General features: G+C 41.4%; 1 protein-coding gene across 2 annotated transcripts in view; it reads right to left on the reverse strand.

The window, feature by feature from the left end:
• ripor2 (RHO family interacting cell polarization regulator 2) overlaps positions 1 to 3,912 on the reverse strand; it is a 33,639-nt gene extending 29,727 nt beyond the window's left edge. The window contains exon 1 of one of the 2 annotated variants that reach the window (XM_027006378.2): positions 3,672 to 3,912. In XM_027006378.2, coding sequence (XP_026862179.2) covers positions 3,672 to 3,741 — 70 coding nt within the window. In that variant the 5' untranslated portion in view covers positions 3,742 to 3,912. The remainder of the gene's footprint in view (positions 1 to 3,671) is intronic. The other variant, XM_027006382.2, reaches the window with a different exon arrangement.
• Positions 3,913 to 15,363: the final 11,451 nt, after the last annotated feature.

A 15,363-nucleotide genomic window follows, 5' to 3' on the forward strand; every position in this document is an offset into this window, starting at 1 on the left:
CCATTACCCCACTGACACTGAATTGTCTGGGAGGAAACAGCTCTGGTCATCTGTCATTAGCATGCCTGTTTTTCGCTTGTCAACATTGTTTCTTTTCACCTGCTGAGAAAATAAATGCATCCCTGTGTTTGTGGAAAGTTTAGCTTGTTTGGACTAAAGTAGGCCAGTGGGTATCTCTGTTAAGAGGTGCTGAGACAAAAGTGTCACACACTCTAAGGGCCAGCATCCACTAATGGTGGCCCCCTTGGGTGTGCAGAGAAAGCCACTTCTGCGGCATGTTCCTCACTCCTTCAGTGTACCCCACCTCAGGCAGTGCTCTGTACACATGTCAAGCATGATTCATGTGTACACATCTGAAAAGGAGGTTCCAAAATACAAACCCAAATGCTTATCATCTCCATGTCTGTAATGCCTGAACAAACACAGAAGAGCTTGTCTTTTGTCTTTGTTCTGAGACATCAACCTACTGATTCAGGTAACAAAAAATGTTTACTCAGAAAGCCAGGAGGAGCCAGCTTTATGCAAGGCTTTAGCTTATGGCAGCACAACTTATGAGTACTTTTCAGCACAGTGGTAACCACTATAAAATCATTAGTGCTCAAACAAACACTGCCTGGAATAGTGAATTAAGTGGATGCAGTGGATTATCTATCCTAATTTTCCTGGTGAAATTGCCATTGTATGCCAGCTCTCAAAGTGACAAAGTCTAAGGGTGCCAGGTGCCAGTTGTACTGAACCACAGGGCTGTAATTGTCTGGCTGTGCTGTCCGAGGCAAGGGCAGTGCAGTTATTCATCTCAGGCCGCAGACACACCACACAATGCAGTGAGTGCCCTATTGTACAGCAGCAGTGGTGAATGAGTCCATCTCAGCTCAGAGGCAGCACTGCTCTGCAGAGGAGCAGTCAGAGCAGGTCTCACTCTCCATACAGTCCCTCTGTAGCATCTCCACTACTGAAGGCCATGCTACTAAAGCTCCTCTTCCATCCACTCGAAGGCATAAGTCACAAAACACTAGATCAGGCAGCTCTGTTGTGAAACTGGATGCCTCCTCAGAAAGCTCCATGGGACCCCTGAGAGGATCCAGTTCTCCCCTCTCCCCCAACAAGAGAAGGATTGAGATGAGGTTCAGCAGGACAAATGGGTTTGTGAAACCTGACACTTCTTTTCTCTGTGCTTCCTTGCAGTGTGGGCTTCGTACACCGCACAGAGCCACTATGAGCCTGGTCACGGCTGAACTGGGGAGTCAGTGTGAAGTCTGTCCCATGTTTGGTTCAGGCACCACATCCATACTGACATCTGAAGAGCACAACTGCAGTGCAGCTGCAGGTTTGACTTATAGAAAGTCATCAAATGATGCTGTGACAGTCAGTGTCTAGGCTTCCTCTGAACAGAACAGGTGAGGGAGTTCATAGGGAAATCCAAACACTGCTATTTATGTGATGACAAACATTTGTGTCACTAATTTCAACAGTGAGATGATAAACAACTTATTTCCCAGATGCTTTAGGCAATTCTCATTTCTACAACACATCACAGTTTGCAAATACTTGGAAATCTAGCAGTGCAAGAGGTGGATAGGTGTGAGGTAACAACATTCATGCGGGAGCTTGTAGCTGTGTAACAAACGACATTTGAAACTTTAGATTCACAGTCTTGTACAACCTTAGGGCATGACACTGCTGCACAATATGGCACAGCTTCATGGAATATGAGCTAACAAAAGACATGCACTTATGTATAAATTCAGAATTCAGTAAGTTTCACAAAGTTTCAATTAAGTTTCACTTTTCTCTTAATTTGGCTCCTTGGTTCTACACAACCCACTGTCGCTCCCTTCTCTTGATAGGATCAGCAGAGTAACCAAGGCCCACCTTCCCAAAAGCCCTGGGACATGATCTCCTCTGGACCAGAGAACAAGCTTCTCTCTTTCCTCCATGAACCTCAGGCAGCCTCATGCAAGTGGCCCTCTGAATAACTCATGAAGTGCCTACAAAAAGGAGTCAAAGCACTCTATTGTGTGTATTTTTGTCACAACAAAGCTGCCATTCCTCCACACTGTTTTTTTTTTCTTGGCAAGAATGAATTAGGTTAATGAAAAAAGTTTTGAAGGCTAAACTCTTAAAGAAGCCTGCAAGGAGAGTATGCTAAGTTCAGTGAGGTTGAACAGGCTTGACTGGCTGACAGACAGCTGTTTAACTGCAAAGCAGTGAAGAAATCTCAGAAGTCAGTTCCTGAGGTTAAAGCACAGTGAGAGTGAACCCCAGAGGATAGCGAACCCAGGAGGAGAGGGCACTGGAGGAGAGACCCCGGAGGAGAGACCCCATAGGAGAGGCCCCAGAAGAAGTCTTAGGTCTGACTCTGAAATCTACAGCAGTGTTGTTATAGCAACTTGTAATCACTAATAACACTGTGAAGTGGAAAAGATGTATTCAAATTTCTGGGGTGAAGTTCCCAACACACTCTCACTGCTCAACAATGTATATAATATTTATAGTATTAGTTATAGTAGATACAATATTAGAACAAGCACTAGTTCTATATTCCATGTTATATATAATTATTTTCCAGTTGACTGCATATATAAATAAATAGATGGTTGACCCATTGAGTTTTAGTGAATGGTGAAAATATTAGAAGATAACTGTGGACATACAGTTTTTATGAAACAATAATTTTTAAAAGTTTAAAATATTTACTAAAGTGTCAATAGAGGGATTTTGCCACCTATTCATTTCTTTATCAGTAATCCCAAAGTGAGTATTACCAAAATTTAGATGTTTATAGGTGTGACAAAGATATCAATTGCTAACTTTTCCTGAACATTTTACCATATTACAATATTATGATAGCAAGATCAAATAAACTGCATTAAATTAAACAGAGAACATATAAATGGTATACAAGCTACATTTTTTCATACCATTACATATTCAAGAATAATTTGGCATGCTAATTGTGTCTGCAACCCACACAATCTCTTTATCTCTCCGAGTACAACACTGTGGATTTCTGTTTTCAGTGGTGAGGAGCAGATAGACCCTCGTTTGAACTGCCTCATTTCCCTCAAGGCCATATTTTCATGCTACATGCGCATAAACAAAGTGTCATTAGTACTTTTGTCATGTAGTTAAAATAGGTCATCCAAAGCACCTGGAAGGAAAGGAAAGATCTTTTCTATGTATCTCATAACATATAATATTTAGTCTACAACTGTTAGTACCACGCAGTATATTTCCTGATATGGGTGACAAAACTAGCCTCCAATTTGATTTATTATAAAGAGTTCTTGCTGATTGCAATTATGGCTAAAAGAAATACTCACAATACAAATAATATCATGTAGCATCCATTAGTGCACACTTGCTTGTTTTTAGGCAGTTGGGAGTTACACAAGAACACCCACACAACACAGTCTGCATGTGCGGCTGACCAAATACGAAAAACCAATGCAACAAGCAGCATAAAAGCTCCTGTATATATGAAAAGTATCTATACTTCCCATGACATACCTTTCAGTAAGTAGACTCATCTAAAACTAATCTCATTTTTGTTTGGCAGCCTTAGCAGAGTGCTATATCTCTTAGATAGGCTTGTTCATTCTGCAAGGTTTTGTTTGACCCCCCAAATTGGCTCCAACGGCCCACAGTTCCCAGTCCCCGGACCACCCTACCATCATAGAAGACATCCTCTGCTTCTTCATACATTAATTGATTGATGTCCACCAGGTGGGGTGAGGCCATTCTTTCTTTCCCCTCTCTTTTCTTCCGAGCTGCCTTCCTGAGCGAGGAACTTTGCCGGGTTTAAGATTTCGTCCTTGGGTGATGAGCTTCAGCTCACTGCAAGTGCAAGTGTGAGTGTATCTGAGAGAGAAAGACAGAGCCCACACTGCCTGGGTCAGCTTTCATCAGCAGGATGATTTCATAATCTGCTGTGCAGAGAGCAAATGTTAGAGTGTGTGTGAATGAGTGTGTGTTGCGTGTTGTCTATGTGCTGAAAGTGGCATAACAATTGCAAGGCAGGATGAAGGACAATGAGAATGACACACCCTGGTGATTAAAACTAAATTAGCATGTTCTGCATCAGCAAGGATTGGGTGTCCTGTGTTTGATCACACCACTGTTTTGTTCCTGTCCAGGCTGCATTATTGTGTGTCAGCTCCATACATTTAGCCAGTGATGGTCTAATGTGCTTGGGGCATATCTGAAAACATTCGATGGCAGTGAAACTTTAACTATCTATAAAGAACCTATTAAAAGTACTCACTGCAGAAGTTCACTTCTTAACTTTCTGCTCATTCCAGCGTATGGAGGGTACTAGTCAATGTCCCACTGAATTGAAACGTAGCACAAAATGACGTATGTTTGCCCATGGAGACAAGCTGAAATAGTAACTAGGTTGCAGTGGTTTGATTTAACTCACTCTCTTCTTCCTCTTCAATTTTTGTGCATGTCCCATTAACCCCTGTGGAACAGACCCAACAGCAATCTCATTAACGGAGGAGCCAGTTCAGATAACCAAAGCCATATAACTGTGATTATGCACCGCAGGACTCACAGACCATATACTCGAAATAGTGGAACAAAAATAGAGTCAGAATGCAACAATGTTTTTATGGAAGGTTTAATAACTCCCACTCGGTATACAGCAAGTGTAATATACCAACATCCAGTATATGTAATATACCAACTCCAGTAGACTAGAGTCCAGATTATTGGACTGAGCACATGTATACATAGTGTAGTTATGGGCAGTCTGGCTCTTAGTTTTGGTCTGTAGTAGCTGGGAGGAGCCTCTCAGGCCTATGCGCATAAATAATCAAGGAATAGAGTGTAACTGGAAATCTACAACAGCCATGAGTAACCCATGTTTGCAGATAAAAGAGCACCCATACTATACAGAGTTCACTGTACTTGCTAATAGATGCTGGATGCAAAAGAGATGTGAGAGGATCTGTTTGAAATGTGCAGTCAGCACTTAGCTCTGTTGCATATGTAGTGTGTATTTTGGTCATTTATTTCTAACTGCAGTCTGAGAAACAACAACCTTTGCTGGTCAAAGGCCAAGTGAAGGCAATTTCCATGTTTGAGTTTATTAAAAATTTATTTTTTTCTCATAATAAATGTAAAATAGAACATGAGTTTCTCTGCTGTCCCTTGTGTTTCAGAAAGTGCTAATTATGCAAACTATTACTCATAGTAAATAACACACATACACATAAACACACACACACAACACACACACTTGCCATGGCCAACACACCCCACCCACACCAACATGTCCCGAATAAATACTAGCAATGTACTGCATCTTAGAATCAGCATCAAAAGCATATGAACCTTTATGAACAGGTACACCTGGGGCAGAACAAGGCTCACCTCTGACCTAAAATTCAAACAGAAAACGCCTTGCACAGCAGGTGATAAGAGAAAGACTTCAAAAAACCTTTCTTCACATAAATACTACAGACTTCTCAGGTCCCATTATCTATCCACTCTCAGCCATCAGGCCTTACAACAAAGCATGCTACTCCCCGAGGGACCTGCTTCCCTCTGTCAAATGTGCACAACTTATTCACCCACAGAGGGCCCTCCCTCCACCTCTCACTGACCAAACAAACAAACACACTTGTATTCTCTGCAGCACTCCCTGGACTACTTATTGGCACTGTCTGCCCTGGCTCTCTGTGACAATGGAGCTTCACACAATGAGGCCTTCAGAGTCCTACATTCAGCACACTGCAACAATGCCAGTCAGTGTTCCAGCCACGACCGCACTGCCTGGCCAGTTCTGGATGTTGTAGTAGTGCTCATAAACAGGACCTCGATGGCTTGCCTTTCAATGGGACGGAGACGTCGCTGGAGCATCAGTACAGGGAAGGAAGCAGACAGGAGATGACTCATGACAAAGGCAGCTTCCTGTTCTGCTTTTGTAGCAGAGCTGTCATGTCCAGTCCCACATACACAATGCTTCAGTGGCCATGGGCATACATGACAGTGGAGCCTGAGGAAGAGCAAGCATTCAGATCAGCAATGACCCATGGATGCAGAAATACATCCAGTTTGGCATACCACCTCCATCTCCAACATCCCTCACACCACCACCACCACTACAACTCCCACACTCAGACTCTTTGTACAAACAGTAGAAGATAATCATGTGCAGTGTGAAAATTTCAAATTGTACTGTGTTGCCAGGGAAACAATAACAAGGGCACAGTGATAAATCTCTGGCTGGCTTGGAATAAGATTTGGCATAATTCAAGATTTAACTGGTATAAGATTTGCCATGATATGTTGTGAAATTACATATGCTTCTTGGATACTCCTTAAAAGGCAACGGTAGTCTATTCATATTACGCCACTTATGAGTGGTGTATATTTTCACCAAAATCAATTTGTAAAAGAATATGAAAAGAATATAATTCTGCTTAGAAAGTCGAAGGAATTCTAGATGCTATGTTATTATGTGCATCTGTGTGTTTCCTTGTTTTTGTCTTCTGTTGCATCTGTTAGTTGTGAGGGGACAAAAGGCCACAATGTAACAAGCAGCTGTCAGTGTGAAGGAGCACAGATAATACACAGCACACTGAAACAGTCAGCTTTTAGTCTGCTTTCAGCTGGTTTTCACACCACTTATTAGGGTCCATAACAGATATATAGAGTAATCAAGGATTATTTATATGCAGACAGTTACAAATGTTTTTTTTTTATTTACTAAAATCACTGTTTAAATGAATTAATTTTACTGTCAAGTAAAGATTTAAGGTTTTTGTATGTCTCTTAATAGTGTAGTGCATATTAAAACATTTATTTCAATTTGAAGTAGATATCAAGCAAACACACACATACACACAGAGTTTTTTCTGCAGGCACTGGGTGGGTCCATAATATCAGCAGGTGACCAGAGAAAAGAGAAGTAGAGTATGCAACAGAGAGAGGGAAGTACAGGAAAGTCTTGCTATACATTTGCAAATTGGTTAGGAATAGGGTGTGGCTCAGTGTTGCTAAAAGTTCAAACTTAGTCCATTTCCTGCGTGCACTCAGCGGTGTGTGGCACACTGGGTAAGCTTTGGTAACAGGGCAGAGGAACTGTGCTGCAGGCTGGTGAAAAACCCCATAAGGATATCCCAATGGCAGTAATGATTGTAGGACAGCATTATGCCCCAGTAGTTTCCTGACACTAGACAATCCCCTCTCTGCCTCATTGAACCATTGCCTCATGAGGGTGGTGTTAAGGGAACATTGTGTATGGTATTTGGAGTTTCTGTGGGTGTGTATAAGAAACCGAGTGAGAGAGAGATTGTGTGTGTGTGTGTGTGTGTGTGTGTGTGTGTGTGTGTGTGTGTGTGTGTATGGGGTGGGTAAAGAGAGACTGAGATGTAGCAAGGGAGAAAGAAAGAGAAGAATAGTTACACAGAGAGAATAAGAGTTTTCCTTTCAGTAAACAAGCAATTGCATCAGTGGAGTGGCTACAAACGTATAGATTAAAAAAGTATAGATTAAAAAATATGTAAATCTTCATTTAGGTACCGTGGGCCAAGTTTACTCTCTCATGTTCTTAGTCTAAGTTTATGCTAAAGTATGCTGAGAATGGTCTGCTCACAGGCTCCCCATTTCTTTGGGGACGTTCTGTTTGAGCTTGACATGAGCCATTCTCACATGGAGTTCCAGAACCTCAGACAAGGGGCTCTTTTCCGGTCCATCTGCATGAGAATGGGCCTTCCCAGGATGCCTGCCGTAGCTCCCACCCCCAACTCATTCAGCACAGCCACCCCAGGCAGCTTGGCATTCCCCAATAGACCCACATGCATCCTGCCTTCAAAACATCCAGGGAACACTATAGTATCCTCCATCAATAGAAATGACATGCCAAATCTCATTGCCGTGGACCAGTGAGTTCTCAGAAGCCTCTTACCCCTCTTAGAAGCCTCAGACACATCACCTCATAAGTGAGGTTGACCATGTGTCTGAACAGGACATCAGCAGAAATGTGGCTATGAAATGATACAAAGTATAAGGAGATGTGCTTCATGATCACACAGTATTACTGTATGACAGTAATAAATACTATAGCACTTTTTGCACTAATCTACATTATTTTGTGTTGGTTCTGTAAAATTGCTATTTTGGTTTATTACTCTCTATCCTCATGATTTATGGAGAGATACTATTGCAGCATTGCCTGCAGGCTGATGCTGAGTTAGAATCATTGTAATGCCATGACTCAATCATGATTCCATCTGTTCTCAGATCTAAAACAGAGCCAGATATGTTTTCATCTCCTTTTCATTCAACAGAGAAGAGCAGGGCCATCCCGTTAATGACTACAATGGAAATATTCAACAACATGATGATCCTCTGACATTGATAGCATTTACCTACCTGAGCAGTAAAAGATGATGCTTTCTTTGGCATACACCATTGTATGCTCTGCTGTATGTCTTAAATGAAAGCAATCTGCTTTTCTGCTCATGTTGGAATCACACAGTTGAAAGCAGCCCTCGCCTGCAGCTGCAAAGTCTGAATGAAGCATTTACCTGGAGAACTGCACAGCCTTGGACTTCCATAATGATAATCTTGTAATAATGGTGCTGCCACATTATGGCTCTGGTGAGAGAGGGGGATAGAACAGCACAGAGAAGCGGATTGCACAACCAAGAGCGAGGGAGTGAGGGTGAATCACAGCACACAGCAGCTCTTTACTTTCCCTGATGCTGTGAATGAGAGGGAGGAGAGTGGAAGGAGAGAAAGTGTGAGAGAGAGAGAGAGAGAGAGAGAGAGAGAGAGAGAGAGAAGAAGAAGAAGAAGAAGAAGAAGAAGAAGAAGAAGAAGAAATGCAAGCTTTCGGCTCTGCCTAAGGACAGGAGAGGCATGTTGCCATGGAGTGAAAAGATGTTCTGCCTGCAGATTCCCTGGCAAATAAGGTTAAGGCAATAAATAGACAAAGAGAGTGAGAATGAAAGAGAGAGACAAAGACAGAGAGAGCAAAAGAGAAGTGACATTACACTCAAACATGGCATATATGCAATTTATAAGCCTTGCAACCCCAAATCTATTCTAGAATGCATTGGTCAAAGTGACCAATGAAATAAAGAATTTAAATATTATGCAGCTCTCCCCAGAGATCCTGCCATAAAATATGAAATATTAATATGAAAACCAGAATTTCATTGGAGTGCACATCCCAAAAAAACTCAAATCCAGAGCCATCTTACTGGCTTAAATCTGTGGTCAGTGAGATCCTTTGGGTGTATATGAATTATTCTCTGAGCAAATTTCATAACAACTATTTTGAAATTACACATGTGACCAGAGTAAATTGTATGAGCTAGGGTCTGAAGGTTTGGTTTAGAGGAGTGATTCTGATTTTATCAACCAAATGTAAAAACCCACAGGGTGTGTCACTTTTGAGGCCCTAGAGAGACCATGAGAAAGGAAACAAATCTTTTAAATACCAAATGTTGCAAACACTTTCCTCATTTCTCTTTTGGTTTCCCTGAAGCATATCAAATGCAATCCATCCTTTGTAAACACTTTTTAAAAAATTGACACTTTTAACATCACACAAGTAGTTTCACAAATTGTAATATGTATTTGCTTTCAACTGTTGTACTGGCTTTTAAATGAAACACATGAATGAATGAATGAATGAATGAATGAATGAATGAATGAATAACATAATCAAGTCCACACCACATGTAACACTTTTCTTTGATAAATTATCTATTTCATTAAGAACTTAAAGCATCTTCACTTTATATTCTCTAAAAAAGACCTGTGGTCCTAGGATGGCTTCGCTTTTAACCAGATGAGTAGAAAAGTTCTGAACTAAAATGCTGGTTATGTTAGAGTGATACCTGCTGTTTTTATACTGTGAAGGTCCAACCCCAATGCACAATGGATAGCTATATGGCCAACAGCAAGGCAACTAGAATGTAAGAAATTCTATACTGCTTCTTTACACAGCCTGTCAAACCAACAGGATGTCTGAAGCATGGGAAGATCAGTGTGTCTAGGAGCTCTCTGATTAAGAACTGCAGTGAAGCCCCCTAGTGGTCAATTCCGGGAACAATAACGACGACGACGACAACGAAAGCACTGGCATGCCACCTATAAAAAAGCAAGTAAATAAATTAATACAATTTGAACATATTAATCTTAAATAACAACATAAAAAAGATCATAATTCTGATTAAAAATAAAGTTTTATGTTCTGTTTGGGTTCATATGTTAGAATTGTGGTTAATGTTCATGTTGCTTGTGGTGGTACTGGCAGCGCCCGTGGGTGGACAGCTGAAGCCTCTCCACTGTTTTTAACGGCAATGCTGTCGAGACGACGACTGGCACTCTAATGAGTTGCTGGCTGATTGCAGACAGACGCGGTGCAATACGAGCTAAGAACAGAACTCCTTGCCTGTCAGTCTTCACGGGAAAGTGCCTGGCTATCATAGAGTTGAGCGGGACTATTCCAGGACTCCAATACCCTCCTTTGTGCCTTTGTCTCATTGCAAATGGAATAAATAAATATGATGTTGGATGACTAAATTGGGGCGCACAAACCAACTAATTATTAAGTGATTATTACTTTCTTTCTAGTGGAGCTGGAAAGCAGACCGACTGAAACTGGCAGAAGCTACAATGATGAGCCTGCTCTAATTCTATTCTAATGAAACCCTTTCAAAGTGACTCGCTCTACGAGGTCAGTCAATGAGGAAATCCATGTCAAGCATATCTAACAAATCACTGTGATTAGGCATTTCTTTGAGGATGTCCTCAGGAGCCTTGTTGGAGGGCTGGAAGCACAAAGGCCTTTCATGCTCTCTGCTCTGTGATCAGCACTGCACCTTTATCTCTCAGCCTGCACTTGGGAGCCAAGTGAAGATCAAAGCTTAAGCCTCAGCACTTTTCCTGACACCACAGAGCAAAGCCACTCTCAACTTATGTTTGGGCACGAGTCTCTGAGTCACACTAACAGCTGAGGTCTGGAAAACCTCTTTCATAATCATGTCTTCACCCCCTGCTCTTTTCGTCAATGGCAAACGACGCCCTGTGTGAGGGTGCCTATTAAGAAGCAGAGCAGCTGATCAGCAGACCCCAGTAGAGGTGGGGGAGCTCTGGGCTCTACACGCCCTCCATCTCCTGAAAGCTTCCTGTATGTAGGGGGGATAAGGCCTAAGCCCCAGCATGTCCATGCTTTTTGTCTGCCTGGTTAAAAAAACACTCTATCTCCAGTACACCTGAGTGGGAGATGACCCTGATCCGCTTGCCACTGAGATGAAAGATGGCTTTGAAATTAAATAAGCCTCCTAAGCACTCATGGCCATTTCAGATGGGGGCTGTGTGTGTGCGTGTGTAATGCTGGTATTACTGGTATTCCAAATCATTTATTTTAATACAGGAGGTGTGGAATTTAATTCATATTATCTTGGGTCACAGTCCACACACAGATCTCACAATTAAGGTGAAAAAGAAGCATAAATACTTTGTGTGTGTGTACAACAGTTTTGTAATGGATCAGCCACTATTCAAAGGGTGCAAGATATGTTTAGACAGGCACATGCTGTACGGTGAACTCTGCCCTACAATATACAGTACAAAAACAGCACACATTATAGGCTCAGCAAAAACCTGTACAAGAAGCTCAAGTCTCTTACATACTCACCATCCTGTGAGACAAAATAGTTTCAAAAGATCAACCTTTGCCCACTTTACATATACATAAAACATGTGCTGAAGGAATGAGAAACACCTGAAAGAGCTCTTTTGCTTTAGGGCTCACATATCTGGTACCAAGTCATGCTCTGGTGCCACGTTTACCCTGGCCAACAGATTAGCTTTCTCTCACCCACATATGCATAAGTACATCATCAAGCCTTTTTTCACTGCTGACTACCGGTGAGCCTGGATTCAGGATCTCAAAACAAGAGCTTCTGCATGTCAGCTTCATCTGGGTAGACTTCTGCTGACATAATACTGGCCTGCTACAGCTGGCCTTACTTCTGTCAGACCATCAGTACTTAAGACTTACCATCATGTTTAGGACTGTTTTAATACAGTGAAGAAAGAAATGAAAACTTGGGAGCTAATTCCAGGGTTCCTGCCAACACACATCTTGTAATCTTGTTTAAAGTAGCTTGGGGGACTACACCTGGCCTGATGCAGGAACTGATCAGTAGACTCAAAAAGTGAACAGAGAACAGAAGTAATCTAGCCTGTTAAATTGGATTCGGCCCAATATAGCACATATGTTCCAATTAAACTTTCACTGTATCACCTCTGCAAAACTGATAACTGCCATCATTATGAAACTCAGCAAAGTCATTAAGGGAGTTGGTCTAGCACTTTATCCTGTTGTAAACTGTACACTCCATGGCCTTGTTTCTGCTTGTGTAACTTGTGCAACAGGAAAAGCACTGGGGCATAGAGAACACTTCTTTCACAACAGGATATAACAGTGTAGTCCAGATGAATATCACATTGCTTTTGCTGATGGTATAACTTCTTGCACTGACTTGGATTGGCCTTAGATTTGCCAAGAGGTTCTATGACTGTGAGATGTAAAGAAGTGTGGAATACATGCCATTATCCCATCATCAGTCTCATCAAATCACCAATCAGAAAAGCTGTCTGAGAGCCAATCAGCACCCAGTATGAGTTGGAGTGTGAACACCACCTGATCTCAGACACTTGTGCAGTTTACTGCCCCATAGAAAAGGACATAAAGTGTAAGTAAATCACCACTACCCTACTCTGAACCACTTCACTCTGATCATTGAATATATGCCATGTACACAATAAAAATAATATAGTGCGTTTTTGAAGAAAATAATCCTTAAAACATGACAGGTAGCTGAAATAGACATTTTATACAAAGATGTGCTCTACGTATAAAGTATAAACACTCAAACAATGGTAATGTTGCATAATTGTGCTATATCAGCTATTCAAGTGATCTCCCATTGAAAGTCATAAAAAGGCCACCGTCACAGAAATGAGTCCCTGTCACAGCAGGACTAGTGGAGAAGAAGGGCCCCACTCTAGATGACCATCAACCTCCTTCTTCTCTTCATTATACAAAGAATAGAGGAATGAATGGAATGCAAATGGAGAAAAATCTCAAGGCTTAATATTCAGCTCTTCTCATAGACATTACACTCACTGTTGAACTGCCTGTGATGGGCCCGGGTCTTCCAGGGCTGGTGGCGGATCCAGTGTAGCCGTCGAGGCAGTTCCATGGCCTTGTGCCAAGGTGTGCCCACTGTAACTCATCTAGTAACGTCACCCCAAACACGTCCTTTTTTCCCCTAGATGTGAGCTCATCTCCAAGGTGAGAGCTGGACCCCTTGTGGGTCCTGGAGGTCCTCGGCTGAGTGTCCGATCCAGCTCTTTTTGTTGTGATATTGGCTGTGTCTGTGTCTCTCGTCTCCTCTGCACTGTTTGTGATACCTCATCTCTATATTTTATGCATGAGTCAGGGGAATCCAACGCCCCACTCCCCCACAGTTCAGTATACTTCAGGTAGTGCCAAAGCTGCCTCAGCCCATATAGTTGCACCTATTCACTGCCAGAATCTGAGAACAGGAACATGGACACACACACTGAAATGAGACTCCCTGAGTCACCTGGAAGGAGAGCGCTGGAAACAAGCCAGGGAACACATTCACACAGACAGACTCATACACATTGCCATTTGGAATACTCCAGATGAATGCATTCCAGAATGGAGTTCATTCAAATACTAAAAATGGCCTTAATGTTACTAATGTTCCTGTACCTCTCAGAACAGGTCAGATAACAGCTTCTGTTGATGAGCTAACAGATTAAGTTTCAGGAAGGTAGTAGACAATACCCATACACAAACCAAGTGGATTGTTCTGTAATAAACAGTAGAGACAACATGCCTGAAAAAAGTAGGGCATTTAATCTCCCATGTACTGAAGTGCCAACTGTAAATTCATAACAATTATAAACCAGATAGATATGTTTACAATCTACCTCTAACTAAACAGTGTTGACTTGATTGTGAAGAGTATAGTGGCCTCTAGAGGACTTATCCATTTACTACATTCACAAAAGATAACCCATGTAACCTTTCTTCCAATATGTCTATCATTTGGTACATTCAATTCCGCAGAAGAAAAAAATACAACTTAGTCAAATAAGTTGCATCAGTGGAATCCATAGAAAATGTAAAAGTTCACATCAAAAAACAGTAACATAAACAACCAGCACATGATAAAACAGACCAAACAATGGGAATATGTGATTGTTTTTTAGGATACACCATCATTATATTCCATGAGGAATGATACTGAGATAGACCCATCTTTTCAACACCCTAAACAGTTAGTTACATTAGACGCCACTACATGCACACACGTAAAGCGCAAAAGTTAGACTGAGTTACAAACGTATGTACAAGATGAAAAACAACACAATATGACCTTCATATAAACACACAAGTTAACAGCTGTGTGATGTTGGTCATGACATTTAGCAAAAGCAAATGTGGATAAGAATCACAGATTGAATTTTCCATTTCACAAAATCTCTTTTTCTTAAAGAATGCAAAATGAAGCGGAGGCCTAAGAAAGTAAAGTTCCATGCTGAAGAATAGGATGAAGGATGAATTCTACTTTATGACTTCTTATCCTCTTCTCAAACTACTATTAAAGCATTTTGAACAAGGTCTTATTATATGTAATTCTGTTGCCATCAGGACAGAAAACAATGTGGTAGCTAATATTTTATTTAAAAAGCCATAAAATCTCCAACAATGAAATAGAACAAGGAAACATAAAATTTTCCAAAATCTGAGTTTGGACAAAGGCAAAGTAGTTATTCAAGTCCCTTTCTCTAAGCATCTCTTTTGTTCTGTTCTAGTTGCAAGGATATTTCTGAGTCACATTAATTAGCTCAGTCAGACTTGCCAACCTACAATTGAATCCAAATATATTGTTAATTGTTTTTCTTAAATAAATAATAATGGGTTTGGTCAGAGATTCACAACCCAGTCCCCATGGCCACCGAAATGACACTCTTGTTCAGTTGCGCTAGGAATGAAATGCAGAGTGGCTGAGGGGTCCTGAGGGCCCGGCTGAAAACTTAATTTAGGTTGCACAAGTCCATTACTGGAAAGCTAAACACACCTAGCTTTGCTATCCAGATGTTCATACGATAAAATGGCTGGGTTGCAACTAAACCCTGCAGTAGGTAGATCTCTAGGACAAAAACTGACCATGGTCTAAGGCTTTGGACAGTTCTGAGGAGAGGGGAAAGTATGACGTGATGTATGAAAGATTAATGTGGCAATTCGTTTTGATCCTGACATTAAGCAGTATAAAAAACAATACTTTACTACAA

The sequence above is a fragment of the Electrophorus electricus genome, chromosome 8 (assembly GCF_013358815.1).
Source record: "Electrophorus electricus isolate fEleEle1 chromosome 8, fEleEle1.pri, whole genome shotgun sequence".
Lineage (NCBI taxonomy): Eukaryota > Metazoa > Chordata > Actinopteri > Gymnotiformes > Gymnotidae > Electrophorus > Electrophorus electricus.